Raw genomic sequence first — 18,622 nt, 5'->3', positions numbered from 1 at the left:
GCCCGGCTGACTGCAAAACTCAAAGGGGGCTCTCTGTAGACCCTGAAAAACTACAGAGGTCCGATGAGGGAACAAGGCGTGGCCTGGAGGGATTCAGCCTCCTGGCGCCTCTTAGGAACCTGATGATCAGATCATGCTTCCCTAAGGACTCACCGTCGACTGCGTCATGGTGTGCTGCTATGGCAGCAACGTACACCTTCAAGGTGGAAGGGGACAGTCTCCCTTCCAACCTCTCTTGCAGGAAGGAAAGCACTGATCTGACTGCGCACCTCTGGGGGTCTTCCTGATGGGAAGAACACCACTTAGCGAACAGACACCACTTAAAGGCATACAGGTGCCTCATAGAGGGAGCCCTAGCCTGAGTGAACGTGTCTACCACCGCAGGTGGGAGACAGCTTAGGTCTTCCGCGTCCCGTCCAGGGGCCAGACATGGAGATTCCAGAGGTCTGGGCGCAGGTGCCGGATGGTGCCCCTTCCCTGAGAAAGAAGGGCCTTTCTCAGGGGAATTTGCCCGGGGGGAGCTGTTACGAGGAGCGTGAGGTCCGAGCACCACGTCTGGGCTGGCCAGTAGGGTGCTTACCAGGATGACCTTCTCCTCGTCCTCCCTGACCTTGCACAGGGTCTGTGCAAGCAGGCTCACTGGGGAAAACGCATATTGCGAATGCCAGGGGACCAGCTGTGTGCCAGCGCGTCTATGCCGAGGAAGGCCTCGGTGAGGGCGTACCAGAGCGGGCAGTGGGAGGATTCTTGGGAGGCGAACAGGTGCACCTGTGCCTGACTGAATCGACTCCAAATCAGCTGGACCACCTGAAGGTGGAGTCTCCACTCTCCCTTGAGGGTAACCTGTTGTTACGGCGCGTCCGCCGAAGTGTTGAGGTTGCCCGGGATGTGAGTGGCTTGCAGCGACTTGGTGCTGCTAACTCCGTTGGAGGAGACGGCGGGCGAGTTATGACATACAGCGGGAGCGCAGACCGCCTTGGCGGTTGACATATGCTACCGCTGCCGTGCTGTCTGTCCGAACTAGCACGTGCTTGCCCTGGATCAACGGCCGGAACCTCCGCAGGGCGAGCAGAATTACCAGTAACTCGAGGCAGTTGATGTGCCAACGCAGCTGCGGACCCGTCTAGAGGCCGGCGGCTGCGTGCCCGTTGCCAACAGCGCCCCAGCCCATTTTGGAGACGTCTGTCGTGACCACGACGCGCCTGGAGACCAGTTCTAGCGGAACACCTGCTCGTGGAAATGAGAGGTCGGTCCAAGGGCTGAAAAGACGGTGACAGACCGACGTAATGGCCATGCGGTGTGTCCCGTGGCGCCATGCCCGTCTCGGGACTCGAGTCTGGAGCCAGTGCTGAAGCGGCCTCATATGCATCAACCCGAGCGGGGTGGCCACCACCGAGGACGCCATATGCCCAGGAGCCTCTGAAAATGTTTCAGTGGAACCGCTGTTTTCTGTTTGAATGCCTTCAAACAGGCCAGCACCGACTGGGCGCGCTCGTTCATAAGGTGCGCCGTCAAGGAGACTGAGTCCAACTCCAAACCGAGAAAAGAGATGCTCTGAACCGGGAGGAGCTTGCTCTTTTCCCAGCTGACCCGAAGCCCTAGTCGGCTGAGGTGTGAGAGCACCAGGTCCCTGTGTGCGCATAACCCGTCTCGAGAGTGAGCTAGGATTAGCCAGTCGTCGAGATAGTTGAGAATGCGAATGCCCACCTCCCTTAACGGGGCAAGGGCAGCCTCTGCGATCTTCGTAAAGATGCGAGGAGACAGGGACAGGCCGAAAGGGAGGACTTGTACCGATACGCCTGACCCTCGAACGCAAACCGCAGGAAGGGTCTGTGTCGAGGAAGGATCGAGACGTGAAAGTACGCATCCTTCGGGTCTACCGCCGCGAACCAATCTTGATGCCGGACGCTCGCTAGAATGCGTCTTTGCGTCAGCATCTTGAACGGGAGTCTGTGTAAGGCCCGGTTCAGTACTCGCAGGTCCAAGATTGGCCGCAACCCACCGCCTTTTTCGGTACAATGAAGTAGGGGCTGTAAAACCCCTTCTTCATCTCGGCTGGAGGGACAGGTTCTATCGCGTCCTTCCGTAGGAGGGTAGCGATCTCCGCGCAAGGTAGCAGCGTTTCCATCTTTCACCAAGGTGAAGTGGACATCGCTGGACCTGGGCGGATGCCCAGCGAAGTGAATCGTGCAGCCGAGTCGGACGGTCCGGACCAGCCCTCGCGACGGACTGGAAAGTGCAAGCCATGCACCCGAGTTCCGCGCAAGGGGGACCAAAGGGACAACGTCATCGGATGTACCGGCGGGTGGGGCCTCGCGGCGGGGCGGAGCTTGAGGTGCCACACCACATCGTGGCCGTGCTGAGTCCGAGGACATCGAAGCACTTACCTGGCTCCTTGTGACCACCCCCGGAACAGCCTGGGACGGGGGAGGAAGAGGCATGTCCTCATGACCCGTGGAGACTGTCACATCGGGGGCGGATTTGTGCCACAGCTGGGCGCTCAGGGCGGGAGACCGCCGCTGGAGCGCCAACCTGCCAAATGGAGTGGTGGACGGTGGTCGTGATGCCAGCCGTACACACCGAATATGTGACCCAGGGAACAAGGAAACCACTCTTGCGGAGCTCTTGAGTACTGCAGCCACTTGGGCATGCAGCGCAATTAAATGCAAAAGGTAACAAAAAGAAGATCTGCTTACCAGCTCCAGAGCAGCGGGTTTCGTTGTCCCTGGGTCGCCCGTCTCAGGGGCGCTTCGAAGACCTCCGTGGGTTCTTCGGTGCCGGCTGTGAGACGGGTGGCGTCGGCTTCCTGCGGTGGGCTCCACGCCGGGGCCGGGCCGGAGGGGCGGGCTGCGGCGGAGCCGGTGCAGTCACCGCAGGGGGACGCCCTCGGCGATGAGTAGATGGGGGGATCTTGAGCCACGCCGGGGCAGGACAAGCAGGCTAGCATCCATCTACTGCTCTACCATCGAGAACTGCTGGGCAAAGTCCTCGACAGTGTCGCCGAATAGGCCCACCTGGAAAATGGGGGCAGCAAGGAATCGTGTCCTGTCGGCCTCACCCATCTCGACCAGGTTGAGCCAAAGGTGGCGCTCCTGGACCACTAGTGTGGCCATCGTCCGCCCGGGAGACCGCGCCGTGACCTCCGTCGCTCGGAGAGCGAGGTCGGTCGCCGAGCGCAGTTCCTGCATGAATCCCGGGGCGGAACTACCCTCGTGCAGTTCCTTTAGCGCCTTGGCGGACTTGCAGGAGAGCCATGGCGTGCAGGGCGGAGGCGGCTTGTCCAGCAGCGCCGTAGGCTTTGACTGTCAGAGACAACGTAAACCTACAGGCCTTGGACGGGGGCTTTGGGCACCCACGCCAGGTGGCAGCGCTCTGCGGGCATAGGTGCACCGCGAGCGCCTTTATCCACCGGGGGATTGCCGAATAACCCTCGGCCGCCCCACCATCGAGGGTAGTGAGAGCGGGGAAGCTGAAAAGATCGGGACCGGGCAGTAAAAGGTGCCTCCTGCGACCTTGTCAGCTCTTCATGCACTTCCGGGAAGAAAGGAACGGGGCGGGGCGTGGCTTTGAGCGGCGCCGCGAGCCCAGGAACCAATCACAGAGCCGCGAGGGTTCAGGGAAGAGCGGTGAAATCCACTCTAACCGACGCTCGGCTGTCCGGGAAAGCATGTCGTCATCTCCGCGTCAGCCTGTGACTGGGCGATCGACCCCGAAGGGAGGAGCCCAGCCGAGGCTTCCGACTGGACGAGCCCGCTCTCCGATGCTGCGCTCGAGAGCTTATCACTTTCGCGGGCTCCGAATAAGAGGTCGAACTCGCCGTGAGACGAGCCGGCGGACTCACCCGGAAGCCCGATCGGGGCAGACGAGCGTGCTGGGGAATGGGAGGTCCGCGGGGGGATACCCGGCGGAGGCGGTCCTATTGGGGTCCCCAAATCGCCCCCAGTGCTAGCCGCGCTGGCCTCAAACCCGTGGGTAAAAGGACCGAGGCGGGAGCCTCTGGGGTGGCTCGCTTCCTTACGAAGGCGAGCCGCGACCGCAACGTTGCCATGGACACATTCTCGCAATGAGAATGTGACCATCCACGAACGCTGTCTCCGCGTGAGCAGTGCCCAGACACGAAAGACAGTGATCGTGACCGTTAGAAGGCGAGAGATAACGAGCACAACCAGGAATAACACACAATCGGAAAAGCATCTTTAAAAAGACGCGTCTTTAAAAAGACGTTCCGTGTGTACGCTCTTTTAGAGAAATATATACTTTTTTAGAGGGGAAAAATGCTCTTTCAGAAAATATACTCTCTAGTTTTTCTGCCGAAGCGCCCAGGGGCATTCTCTGCAGTGCACCAGTGCAGAGGAGGGAGAAGCCGCTGAAATGCGCCGTCAGATCCAGCAGGTGAATGAACAGTAGTATTCAGCTCAATGAGCATGACCGTTCGGCTCCGAAGAGAAAATCTGAATGAGTGGTTGCATACCAGCTCCTTTTATACCCGTATGTTCGGGGGAGTGGCATGCAAATACCACTCGCCAATTTTCATTGGCCTTTTATCAAAGACCAGAGGTGTCTCGGGCTCCCAAGAGTGACCCCTAGTGACTCACTACATCGACACCAACGTCGAGTGAGTGACAGATAGGGAACCGGAGTTTAGAGTTAAAAAAAGTACTTAAATATTGATCTTTTTCACACCAAAAGTGATCGTGTCACTTTAGAAGACATTAATTTAACAGCTGGAGTCAGTATGGATGACATTTATGCTGACTATCTGTTCATTTTGGAGCTTCAAAGGTCGACTCACCATCCACTTGCATTTTAAGGACCTACGGAACTGAGATATTTTTCTTGATTTCTTCAAATGTGTTCTGGTGAAGAAAGAAAGTCATACACAACTGGGATATCACAAGGGTGAGTAAATGATGAGAGAAATTTCATTTTTGGGTGAACTATCCCTTTAAATGTAAAATAAAAATGACTGTAAATATACTCAAGAAGATATGCATTAGACTCTTACAACCATGTTACTACCAATATCAACACACATCTGTTATGTTTAACAAGCCATTTGTACTTAAAATAAAAATGATTGAGACATTTTTGTGACCATTGTTTGATTTACTGTGCAGTAAATTAAATTATAGAGTAGGCTTGGAGTTCTTCTGGTTACATTCTAGAGAATACTGCCATTTAGTGAATCATCCACACGTGGACCACATAAGGGACATCAGGTCTTAACACAACCAAGCCAAAAAAGAATAACATATTAGATGATCAACATTTTGTGAAGATTTAATACCTCTTCTCACTGATCACTTGTTGAAAAAAATAAAATAAAAAATACTTCATTAAGATACTACAAGAGTTTCAGGCACTAATTTGCACCATCTTTGTGGAAAGTACCTTATCATGACTAATCTTTTCATGCATCATGGTCAACAGGGCAGGAAGAAATATGTCAGTGGAGCAAAAACAATGAGCTTTAATTTAGTTAATGCAGTTTCAGTGTGCAGCATTCCATTGATTGGTGTTGGTGTGATCGTAACAACATTAAACACACATTCATGTAAAAATGTCATCACTACTGTTTTGCCATACAGAGTTGACTGTAAGCTTAAAAAATAAGTATATTTGAAATGGATATAAATTATCAAAATGCTGATGGACTCTCACCTTTCTGTGTGTTCTGCAAGGGTAGGTCAAAACCTCTATAGCTCTGATTAACAGCCTCTGTGCTCTAAAAATTTTGCAGAGATTCATTTAATTAAAATTACATACTGTCTGAGGAAATTTTTAACAGAAAGATCTGTAATCAACATTATAATGGGACAGAGACTAACTGAAACTGCATGTCTAAAATGTTAATAGTTAGCAAGAATAGCAAACAAATAAAAGAGGGAAACAATGTAATGCCATGAAATACTTTGACTATTAGAGCCAAGATTGTCCAGCTTTGGTAACATAAAAGTTGTTTTGAGTAATGATGGTGTAGTGCACCTGTAGTAGTTGGGCAAAGTGCCACTCTTCAGGTCCATCAGTTGGCAGGTGTGCACTTGACTGCCCCACCAGGAGCCGTCGTTGCCATAGTGAGTGTTTGTCACATGTATTATGTCGTTACACTTGACCGCCAGATTTCCAGCCACATCCCCGGCCAAAGTCATGTTCACACGGACATAAAATGAATCACCCGACATTACCTCACCGCTCTTTAGCTGCTGCACCAGATTCTCGTAGGCTAGGAAGAAATCAGCAGATCGTTAAGGATCATAAGAAATTGGTTTAATTAGTCTCCAGTCTTAACTAGTTATTGCCACTACTTACAAGTTAAATATTACAAAGTGCTCATAGGTCTATTACATAGGACATACACACTGTGTAAAATACTGGTAAATAGGCTCACATATTTCTAGAATCTCAGACTGCACAAAGTTTTTTCCCCATCTATTATAAGATTTGATAGCTGTGAGCTTGAAAAGCAATAACTCCTCTAGAGCAAAAGGGTTCTCTACAATTATGATGTAATTGCACACAAGGACTAAAAACTTAATGTTTTTCATTTTGGTTCGTTCTGAGCAAAAACTGTATTTTTTTTTTTTCGTTCTGGTTCATAAGTTCCACAGCCTCCTTTCCAAATGGCAACTGATTAGAACAAAATAAAATAAAAGTTAATAACATTCTTTTTAAAATGACAGTACTCTGCACTAAGAGGTGGGTGAAATACCAGTTGTTGTGTTGCCAGATCTTGCAAGAGAAACAAGCAACCTGGTCTGGAAAAACAAGCCCAAAATAAGCCACTTGCCTCACTAAAATAAGCGAAAATATGCAATAAAATATTTTTCTGTGTGATGGATTTTTCAGCAGAAATCATAACAAGCACACAGTTAATTAATAGTTAAGTATAATTTTAATTACAGTTCTGCTTCTCATTCAAACCCCGACAGCATCAAATCTGTATTAATGCATCATATTTAACAATAATTCAGTGAAGACAACAGAGAAATGTACCTCTAATAATGTTTTCCTTATACCTGGATTAGCTGTGCATATCCAGTATATGTAGTAATTATACATAGTTTTTAAAAAGGTCTTCATTGACAGAATGCGACATCAAAAGGCAATTAGGCAAAGAAATGTGTGATGCAGCAGTTCCCTATCTGTCACTCACTCGACGTTGGTGTCGATGTAGTGACACTAGGGGTCACTCTTGGGAGCCCGAGACACCTCTGGTCTTTGATAAAAGGCCAATGAAAATTGGCGAGTGGTATTTGCATGCCACTCCCCCGAACATACGGGTATAAAAGGAGCTGGTATGCAACCACTCATTCAGATTTTCTCTTCGGAGCCGAACGGTCATGCTCATTGAGCTGAATACTACTGTTCATTCACCTGCTGGATCTGACGGCGCATTTCAGCGGCTTCTCCCTCCTCTGCACTGGTGCACTGCAGAGAACGCCCCTGGGCGCTTCGGCAGAAAAACTAGAGAGTATATTTTCTGAAAGAGCATTTTTCCCCTCTAAAAGAGTATATATTTCTCTAAAAGAGCGCACACACGGAACGTCTTTTTAAAGACGCGTCTTTTTAAAGATGCTTTTCCGATTGTGTGTTATTCCTGGTTGTGCTCGTTATCTCTCGCCTTCTAACGGTCACGATCACTGTCTTTCGTGTCTGGGCACTGCTCACGCGGAGACAGCGTTCGTGGATGGTCACATTCTCATTGCGAGAATGTGTCCATGGCAACGTTGCGGTCGCGGCTCGCCTTCGTAAGGAAGCGAGCCACCCCAGAGGCTCCCGCCTCGGTCCTTTTACCCACGGGTTTGAGGCCAGCGCGGCTAGCACTGGGGGCGATTTGGGGACCCCAATGGGACCGCCTCCGCCGGGTATCCCCCCGCGGAACTCCCATCCCCCAGCACGCTCGTCTGCCCCGATCGGGCTTCCGGGTGAGTCCGCCGGCTCGTCTCACGGCGAGTTCGACCTCTTATTCGGAGCCCGCGAAAGTGATGAGCTCTCGAGCGCAGCATCGGAGAGCGGGCTCGTCCTGTCGGAAGCCTCGGCTGGGCTCCTCCCTTCGGGGTCGATCGCCCAGTCACAGGCTGACGCGGAGATGACGACATGCTTTCCCGGACAGCCGCGAGCGTCGGTTAGAGTGGATTTCACCGCTCTTCCCTGAACCCTCGCGGCTCTGTGATTGGTTCCTGGGCTCGCGGCGCCGCTCAAAGCCACGCCCCGCCCCGTTCCTTTCTTCCCGGAAGTGCATGAAGAGCTGACAAGATCGCGGGAGGCACCTTTTACTGCCCGGTCCCGATCTTTTCAGCTTCCCCGCTCTCACTACCCTCGATGGTGGGGCGGCCAAGGGTTATTCGGCAATCCCCCGGTGGATAAAGGCGCTCGCGGTGCACCTATGCCCGCAGAGCGCCGCCACCTGGCGTGGGTGCCCAAAGCCCCGTCCAAGGCCTGTAGGTTTACGTTGTCTCTGACGGTCGAAGCCTACGGCGCTGCTGGACAAGCCGCCTCCGCCCTGCACGCCATGGCTCTCCTGCAAGTCTGCCAAGGCGCTAAAGGAACTGCACGAGGGTAGTTCCGCCCCGGGATTGATGCAGGAACTGCGCTCGACGACCGACCTCGCTCTCCGAGCGACGGAGGTCACGGCACGGTCTCCCGGGCGGACGATGGCCACACTAGTGGTCCAGGAGCGCCACCTTTGGCTCAACCTGGTCAAGATGGGTGAGGCCAACAGGACACGATCCCTTGCTGCCCCCATTTTCCAGGCGGGCCTATTCGGCGACACTGTCGAGGACTTTGCCCAGCAGTTCTCGATGGTAGAGCAGTAGATGGGTGCTAGCCGGCTTGTCCTGCCCCGGCGTGGCTCAAGATCCCCCCATCTACTCATCGCCGAGGGCGTCCCCCTGCGGTGACTGCACCGGCTCCGCCGCAGCCCGCCCCTCTGGCCCGGCCCCGGCGTGGAGCCCACCGCAGGAAGCCGACGCCACCCGTCTCACAGCCGGCACCGAAGAACCCACGGAGGTCTTCGAAGCGCCCCTGAGACGGGCGACCCAGGGACAACGAAACCCGCTGCTCTGGAGCTGGTAAGCAGATCTTCTTTTTGTTACCTTTTGCATTTAATTGCGCTGCATGCCCAAGTGGCTGCAGTACTCAAGAGCTCCGCAAGAGTGGTTTCCTTGTTCCCTGGGTCACATATTCGGTGTGTACGGCTGGCATCACGACCACCGTCCACCACTCCATTTGGCAGGTTGGCGCTCCAGCGGCGGTCTCCCGCCCTGAGCGCCCAGCTGTGGCACAAATCTGCCCCCGATGTGACAGTCTCCACGGGTCATGAGGACAGGCCTCTTCCTCCCCCGTCCCAGGCTGTTCCGGGGGTGGTCACAAGGAGCCGGGTAAGTGCTTCGATGTCCTCTGACTCAGCACGGCCACGATGGGGTGTGGCACCTCAGGCTCCGCCCCGCCGCGAGGCCCCACCCGCCGGTACATCCGATGACGTTGTCCCTTTGGTCCCCCTTGCGCGGAACTCGGGTGCATGGCTTGCGCTTTCCAGTCCGTCGCGAGGGCTGGTCCGGACCGTCCGACTCGGCTGCACGATTCACTTCGCTGGGCATCCGCCCAGGTCCAGCGGTGTCCACTTCACCTTGGTGAAAGATGGAAACGCTGCTACCTTGCGCGGAGATCGCTACCCTCCTACGGAAGGACGCGATAGAACCTGTCCCTCCAGCCGAGATGAAGGGGGGTTTTACAGCCCCTACTTCATTGTACCGAAAAAAGGCGGTGGGTTGCGGCCAATCTTGGACCTGCGAGTACTGAACCGGGCCTTACACAGACTCCCGTTCAAGATGCTGACGCAAAGACGCATTCTAGCGAGCGTCCGGCATCAAGATTGGTTCGCGGCGGCAGACCCGAAGGATGCGTACTTTCACGTCTCGATCCTTCCTCGACACAGACCCTTCCTGCGGTTTGCGTTTGAGGGTCAGGCGTATCGGTACAAGTCCTCCCTTTCGGCCTATCCCTGTCTCCTCGCGTCTTTACGAAGATCGCATAGGCTGCCCTTGCCCCGTTAAGGGAGGTGTGCATTCGCATTCTCAACTATCTCGACGACTGGCTAATCCTAGCTCACTCTCGAGACGGGTTATGCGCACACAGGGACCTGGTGCTCTCACACCTCAGCCGACTAGGGCTTCGGGTCAGCTGGGAAAAGAGCAAGCTCCTCCCGGTTCAGAGCATCTCTTTTCTCGGTTTGGAGTTGGACTCAAGTCTCCTTGACGGCGCACCTTATGAACGAGCGCGCCCAGTCGGTGCTGGCCTGTTTGAAGGCGTTCAAACAGAAAACAGCGGTTCCACTGAAACATTTTCAGAGGCTCCTGGGGCATATGGCGTCCTCGGCGGTGGCCACCCCGCTCGGGTTGATGCATATGAGGCCGCTTCAGCACTGGCTCCAGACTCGAGTCCCGAGACGGGCATGGCGCCACGGGACACACCGCGTGGCCATTACACCGGTCTGTCACCGTCTTTTCAGCCCTTGGACCGACCTCTCGTTTCTACGAGCAGGTGTTCCTCTAGAACTGGTCTCCAGGCGCATCGTGGTCACGACAGACGCCTCCAAGACGGGCTGGGGCGCTGTTTGCAACGGGCACGCAGCCACCGGCCTCTGGACGGGTCCGCGGCTGCGTTGGCACATCAACTGCCTCGAGTTACTGGCAATTCTGCTCGCCCTGCGGAGGTTCCGGCCGTTGATCCAGGGCAAGCACGTGCTAGTTCGGACAGACAGCACGGCAGCGGTAGCATATGTCAACCGCCAAGGCGGTCTGCGCTCCCGCTGTATGTCACAACTCGCCCGCCGTCTCCTCCTCCGGAGTCAGCAGCACCTCAAGTCGCTGCGAGCCACTCATATCCCGGGCAACCTCAACGTTACAGCGGACGCGCTGTCACGGCAGGTTCCCCGCAGGGGAGAGTGGAGACTCCACCTTCAGGTGGTCCAGCTGATTTGGAGTCGATTCAGTCAGGCACAGGTGCACCTGTTCGCCTCCCAAGAATCCTCCCACTGCCCGCTCTGGTACGCCCTCACCGAGGCCTTCCTCGGCATAGACGCGCTGGCACAGCTGGTCCCCTGGCATTCGCAAATATGCGTTTTCCCCAGTGAGCCTGCTCGCACAGACCCTGTGCAAGGTCAGGGAGGGCGAGGAGAAGGTCGTCCTGGTAAGCACCCTACTGGCCCGCCCAGACGTGGTGCTCGGACCTCACGCTCCTCGTGACAGCTCCCCCGGGCAAATTCCCCTGAGAAAGGCCCTTCTTTCTCAGGGAAGGGGCACCATTCGGCACCCGCGCCCAGACCTCTGGAATCTCCATGTCTGGCCCCTGGACGGGACGCGGAAGACCTAAGCCGTCTCCCACCTGCGGTGGTAGACACATTCACTCAGGCTAGGGCTCCCTCTACGAGGCGCCTGTATGCCTTTAAGTGGTGTCTGTTCGCTAAGTGGTGTTCTTCCCATCAGGAAGACCCCCAGAGGTGCGCAGTCAGATCAGTGCTTTCCTTCCTGCAAGAGAGGTTGGAAGGGAGGCTGTCCCCTTCCACCTTGAAGGTGTACGTTGCTGCCATAGCAGCACGCCATGACGCAGTCGACGGTGAGTCCTTAGGGAAGCATGATCTGATCATCAGGTTCCTAAGAGGCGCCAGGAGGCTGAATCCCTCCAGGCCACGCCTTGTTCCCTCATCGGACCTCTGTAGTTTTCAGGGTCTACAGAGAGCCCCCTTTGAGTTTTGCAGTCAGCCGGGCTTAAGGCACTCTCCTTGAAGACTGCCCTCCTGACTGCGCTCACTTCCATCAAGAGGGTAGGTGACCTGCAAGCATTCTCTGTCAGCGAAATGTGCCTGGAGTTCGGTCCGGGCTATTCTCACGTGATCCTGAGACCCCCGACCGGGCTATGTGCCCAAGGTTCCCACCACTCCTTTTAGAGACCAGGTGGTGAACCTGCAAGCGCTGCCCCAGGAGGAGGCAGACCCAGCCCTGGCGTTGCTGTGTCCGGTGCGCGCTTTGCGCATCTATTTGGATCGCACGCAGAGCTTTAGACTCTCTGAGCAGCTCTTTGTCTGCTTCGGTGCACAGCGGAAAGGAAGCGCTGTCTCCAAGCAGAGGATCGCCCACTGGCTTGTTGATGCCATATCTATGGCATATCTCGCCCAAGACATGCCGCCCCCGGTAGGGCTACGGGCCCATTCTACCAGGGGTGTGGCGGCTTCTTGGGCTCTGGCCAGAGGTGCCTCTCTAACAGACATTTGTAGAGCAGCGGGCTGGGCAACACCCAACACCTTTGCAAGGTTCTACAACCTCCGGGTGGAACCGGTTTCGTCCCAGGTAGTGGCACGCAACACAAGCGGATAAGCCCGGGATAGCCGGCCGGGTGTATCGCTTGCACATAGCGCCTTCCACCTCCTTTTGAGCTGAAGACGTGCGCTGTTAATTCCCAGTAGTGTTCACAAAGGTTGTTCCCTGGTTGACTTCCTCCGAGCCCTGTGGCAGTCGAGTTTTCGGAGAGACTCGCTGCCGGCCCAGTACACGCGCTAACTAAGAGCCCGGTTCTGGGGTAGGTGCTCCGCATGTGGTGGTTCCCTGTAAGGCTAACCCCATGCGATCTATATCTTCCGCTAGTTCGTTTCCCTACTGGCAAACTGCGTCTTCCTTGGGCAGAGCCCCTCAGTCTCCATGTTGTAGTAACTCCTCCCCCATTGGGTAGGATCTACCTTGAAGGCTCTCCACATGGTTGGAAAGACCATGTGATGTATTCTTCCACTTAAATATCCCCCCTCTCTTGGGGCGAGGTGTGGTCTCCGCGGTGTCCTCCCCTTGGGAGGGACACCCCCCGACTAGACCTGGCGGCCCAGTCGGATAATCCCCCTTCTTTTTTAGGGAGTGGAAAAAGAGAAGGGGAAAGAGGCCATGACTGGGTTAAGCCTGTCTCTATCTCTGGGTAGTCGACTTGTCCCCAAAAAGGGCCGTTCGACACTCATAACTGTGTTGGGGGAGGTTACGTGTCGACCTGGTGTGCTGGCTATGAGGCACACAGCAAGTCTGCCCACCACACACCGCCAGTTCACGTAACACAGTTCAGCCTTGTGGCGTTTTGTATAGGGACCCCTAGTGTCACTACATCGACACCAACGTCGAGTGAGTGACAGATAGGGAACGTCATGGTTACTGGTGTAACCTCCGTTCCCTGATGGAGGGAACGAGACGTTGGTCCCTCCTGCCACAACGCTGAACTACCCGCTGAAATGGCCGGACCTTATATCGGCTCCTCAGCGTAAAACCTGAATGAGTGGTTGCATACCAGCTCCTTTTATACCCGTATGTTCGGGGGAGTGGCATGCAAATACCACTCGCCAATTTTCATTGGCCTTTTATCAAAGACCAGAGGTGTCTCGGGCTCCCAAGAGTGACCCCTAGTGTCACTACATCGACACCAACGTCTCGTTCCCTCCATCAGGGAACGGAGGTTACACCAGTAACCATGACGTTTCCTTCAGGGTCAAAGCACATGTTTTATTTTTTCGGGCAACATAAAATAGTGAAGTTCCAAAAATTTACTGTGATAAACCATTTGGCCTTTGGTTTTTATGAAAAAATTATCAGAATGTAATTAACTGGTTATAACCGGTTACCAGGATATAAAAATAACGTTTTCACTCCGGAATAATTGAAAATCACTTTGTTCTTGTTTTCGGTTACGTTCTGCAAAAAATTTCGTTCATCTTCTGTTTTTGCTCCTTGAACAGTTTTAAGTCCCTGATTGCACATACATTTATAAATACAAAGGTATTTCTTGTGATAAATGGCACAGTTGAGCGATTACGGATGACACTTTATAATACTGCAAAGTATTGAAAAAAGTACTTTTGAATGCAGAAAATGCTGTGCCTCCTGTGCTGAGAATATTCTATATGTGATAAGATTGTATCTCTGAAAAATTCAGAGTGTTAATCAAAGAATGGTGATGTTTGCACATGCTTGAAGAATGAAAACAGTAGAAGAATGAGGTAATTGAGATAAAAAACAGTATGCCATGCAAAAAAAAAAAAAAAAAAAAGTACAAGGACAGGGCTATGAAGTATGAAATGAAGATCATTTGTTTTTGGCTGTGCCGTTGGATGGCATTCCTGAAATGGCTTGTTACATCAAGGCTCACACAGCAGGTTTTTCAAATAGTTTAGATTTCACTTTTAGATTTAAGGTTCCAAAGATTGGAAGTGATTCTTTTAACAGCACATTCATTCAGATGTTAAAGGGATGTTCTTTCTTCCATTGAACACAAAGTGAGATGTTGGGCAGAATGTTAGGGACTGACAGCCACCATCTTTTTTTGTATTCAGTGAGGCTCTCAGTCCTAACTAGTGATCGACCGATATGGGTTTTTAATGGCCGATGCTGATATCCAGAGAGCTGGGTGGCCGATAGGCCGATACAATGCCGACAGATCACACAATTTAATATGGTAAATAACAAAAACATAAAATTGCTAAATAAATGAATAAACTCTTATTTAGCACTATATTTACTCAATTTTACACAAAACTTTAACTTAGTAAAAAATAATTTAAAAAAATAATATTGTATTTTAAATAGTTGATAGCAGTTTCTTCTTATTTCTGTTTAGTCATCAAATTATAATAATTAACTTGCCCATGAAGAAATTGTTCATACAGTTGTGCTCAAAAGTTTGCATACCCTGGCAGAAATTGTGAAATTTGGGCATTGATTTTGAAAATATGACTGATCATGCAAAAAAACTTTCTTTTATTTAAGGATAGTGATCATATGAAGCCATTTATTATCACATAGTTGTTTGGCTCCTTTTTAATCATAATGATAACAGAAATCATCCAAATGGTATTAGAAGTTTTAATTTAAATGTTTGGCCTTGTTACAGACACACAAAGTGACACACACAGTTTTAAATGGCAATTAAAGGTTAATTTCCCACACCTGTGGCTTTGTAAATTGCAATTAGTGTCTGTGTATAAATAGTCAATGAGTTTGTTAGCTCTCACCTGGATGCACTGAGCAGGCTAGATACTGAGCCATGGGGAGCAGAAAATAACTGTCAAAAGACCTGCATAACAAGGTAATGGAACTTTATAAAGATGGAAAAGGATATAAAAAGATATCCAAAGCCTTGAAAATGCCAGCCAGTACTGTTCAATCACTTATTAAGAAGTGGAAAATTCAGGGATCTCTTGATACCAAGCCAAGGTCAGGTAGACCAAGAAAGATTTCAGCCACAACTGCCAGAATAATTGTTCGGGATACAAAGAAAAACCCACAAGTAACCTCAGGAGAAATACAGGCTGCTCTGGAAAAAGACAGTGTGGTTGTTTCAAGGAGCACAATAATTGTTGACCCCTCTCCAAACATAGCGTTTATGGTTGTGACCATAAAGCTCTATTTTGGTCTTGTCACTCCAAATTACAGTGTGCCAGAAGCTGTGAGGCGTGTCAAGGTGTTGTCGGGCATTTTGTAACCGGCCTTTTTTGTGACATTGGCTTCTTTCTGGCAACTCAACCATGCAGCTCATATTTGTTCAAGTATCGTCATATTGTGCTCCTTGAAACAACCACACCATCTTTTTTCAGAGCAGCCTGTATTTCTCCTGAGGTTACCTGTGGGTTTTTGTTTGTATCCCGAACAATTCGTCTGGCAGTTGTGGCTGAAATCTTTCTTGGTCTACCTGACCTTGGCTTGGTATCAAGAGATCCCCGAATTTTCCACTGCTTAATAAGTGATTGAACAGTACTGACTGGCATTTTCAAGGCTTTGGATATCTTTTTATATCCTTTTCCATCTTTATAAAGTTCCATTACCTTGTTACGCAGGTCTTTTGACAGTTATTTTCTGCTCCCCATGGCTCAGTATCTAGCCTGCTCAGTGCATCCAGGTGAGAGCTAACAAACTCATTGAATATTTATACACAGACACTAATTGCAATTTAAAAAGCCACAGGTGTGGGAAATTAACCTTTAATTGCCATTTAAACCTGTGTGTGTCACCTTGTGTGTCTGTAACAAGGCCAAATATTCAAGGGTATGTAAACTTTTGATCAGGGCCATTTGGGTGATTTCTGTTACCATTATGATTTAAAAAGGAGCCAAACAACTATGTGATAATAAATGGCTTCATATGATCACTATCCTTAAATAAAATCCTTGAATAAAAGTGTTTTGCATGATCAGTCATATTTTCAAAATCAATGCCAAAATTTCACAATTTCTGCCAGGGTACGCAAACTTTTGAGCACAACTGTATATTAGGAAGAAGGAAATAACAGTATACACAGTAGTCCATCAACCACGGATGGCATGTGCGCATTTACAATCGCACTTTTACTTTGAAGTTGCACTTGTGCACTCTTGCGGATCCAGCGCGAGCAGCACAGTTCCTGTCTCCTGACAGTTTAAACGGCCTGCTTAGACTGTCACAGACTGACCGTCATGATTTGTGAATCAGAGGAACTTTTGATCCTGATCCTGAAGTTTTGATTCTGGTTGATAGAATACACACTTCAGAGGAGGATATTAGATGAGCGCTTGACAGGAAGAAAATGCTGGATTTTCGTGAGGTTCATGAATTACATCTGTTTAAACGAGATACTGTATCTGCACATTTGCAGATGGTATATAATAGAAGTTTTATTGATATTTATCATTAGATTATCATTTTCTAATTATCATTAGAAAAGAATGTTAAAAGAAACAGGGAACTGTTAAGGAGAAACTGTTAGAATACGTGCTTCAGAGGAAGATATATGAGCACTTTGCTCAAGTTGTGTGAGGTTGGTTTATTACATCTGTTTAAACGAGATATGTGAATATTTGCAGATGGTATAAGATATTAGTTTTATTGATATTTGCCGTTTTACCATTAGACAAGATAGTTACAGGGAACTGTTGAGGAGAGAGAGGGAGAATGAAACAGGTGAGCACTTTAACATTATGAGCTCAAACACATCTGCCACGGCTCTGATATGCGGACTGTTTAAATGAGACTGTTGTACACCAGTCTGTTATTGTAGTAACACGATGGCACGTAACAACAAAATGAACTGTAACTGGTCATTTATATGTCTCAGTCGCTTCACATGCAAGCAGCCAATTCTCAGCACCCTCAAGAAACAAATCGGCCAAATAGGAAAATTTATCGGTTGATGCCGATAATTAAAAAATTCGGAATATCGGCTGATTTATCGGCCTTGGCGGTATATCGGTCGACCACTAGTCCAAATATTCTGCCTAGCATTTCTGTTTGTATTCCATGGAAAAAATGAAGTAATTTATGGTTGGAACAACATGGCGGTGAGAAAATTATGACATAATAACCTATCCCTTTAAAGCTAAGATTTTAGGTTTTTAGAGTGTATTATTTTGTGACTGTTGACCTTAGCTCTTACCATCCTGGCTGGGTCTCAGTGTAATGTGGCAAAGTCCCTGGACTTGCCCCAGGGCCCACAGAGCTTCCTCCATTGTGGTATCTTCCAGAACCATCTGTACAGCTCTCTGCTCCCGCTCATACCTCAGCTGCAGATTCAAAACATTGGCTTTGATTAGTTCCAACTCCATCAAACTCTAGCTGCTGTTAAGTCTGCATTTCCCTCTAGGGATACAAAAACTCAAAAGAAAAAGAGAAAAAAATGAGCGAAGAATTTTTCATTTTCAGTCAGTGAAAGACTTGCCACTGCTTTCATCATTAAATTCTCCTAATGTCCTTAACTGCTGTTTTTCAAAGGAAACTTCTTCACTATCAAGTCAGACTGGTTTTGTTATTCTTATTATTGATGGTAAAGTACATTTTAAGAGTGACAATTAAAAATTGCAAGCTGTTATTTACAACTGTAAGGGGCTGTTCATCCGACATGTTTTTCTTTCATCAGTGCTGTATTTCTATTGTTTTTTTATGTAAACATACACAGATGACATCTTTAACCACTGTGCTGCGGCTCACTTTTTATTGTCTCACACAAAAGCGCCACATTTTTTAGACCTTTTTAGGCAAACAAAGCCTGCGTTAATACTACACGCTGCATCGTTTGAAAATACATTGAGGGTGACATAACAGAAGGTTGTCTAATCTGGGATGAATGACACATCACTAGGTAAGCTCACTGGCATAGCCAGGGTGTGAATTTCAGGTGGTCTCGGGGGCCTATGTAACCAGAGACCCCAGAAAACTTATTTTGCGAATAACCTGATTGGAATCTGAGCTGATCCCTTTCTGTTTGCTGTAACTATGTGCTTCAAGCCCTGTAACTTCACGCTTGTGAATGTCGGCGTGTAATTAACACTATGGCTGTAGCTAAGGGTGGGCCTGGGTGCTTAAGCGAACAAAGTGTTGCCATGTCCACTTAAGGTCCGGTGGCTGCAATCGGCACTCAAGGTCTCGCATATACCACGCCCGCGAATTTACGCTTTTCATAGGAAACTGGATCTGTGAGTGATAGTGTCACAGGGCAACCTCATTCAGCGACTTAAAATGAGTTAGACACCCATGCTCTTTTGCTACATGTACGTGATGTCATTATATTAATCACCATAGTTTCTTCTGTCCCTATAGTACCCCAATGACGCTAACAGTAAATTTTCTAA

The 18,622-nt window shown here is 50.1% G+C and overlaps 1 protein-coding gene across 4 annotated transcripts in view; it reads right to left on the bottom strand.

Moving 5' to 3' along the window:
• The window catches only part of card14 (caspase recruitment domain family, member 14), a 69,279-nt gene that overhangs the window by 18,966 nt on the left and 31,691 nt on the right, over positions 1–18,622 (bottom strand). For all 4 annotated transcript variants that reach the window (XR_007898616.1, XM_051712034.1, XM_051712035.1 and 1 more), the window contains exons 14-16: positions 17,431–17,557; positions 5,986–6,223; positions 5,662–5,725 (exon numbers count right to left, since the gene is read on the bottom strand). Coding sequence is in view for 3 of the 4 variants with exons in the window: in XM_051712034.1 (XP_051567994.1) it covers positions 5,662–5,725; positions 5,986–6,223; positions 17,431–17,557 (429 nt within the window). In the remaining variant the exon portion in view is untranslated. The remainder of the gene's footprint in view (positions 1–5,661; positions 5,726–5,985; positions 6,224–17,430; positions 17,558–18,622) is intronic.

Source organism: Myxocyprinus asiaticus, chromosome 12, assembly GCF_019703515.2.
Source record: "Myxocyprinus asiaticus isolate MX2 ecotype Aquarium Trade chromosome 12, UBuf_Myxa_2, whole genome shotgun sequence".
NCBI lineage: Eukaryota > Metazoa > Chordata > Actinopteri > Cypriniformes > Catostomidae > Myxocyprinus > Myxocyprinus asiaticus.
The sequence above is the reverse complement of the archived record's forward strand: the minus strand, read 5'-3'. Positions and strand labels throughout refer to the sequence as shown.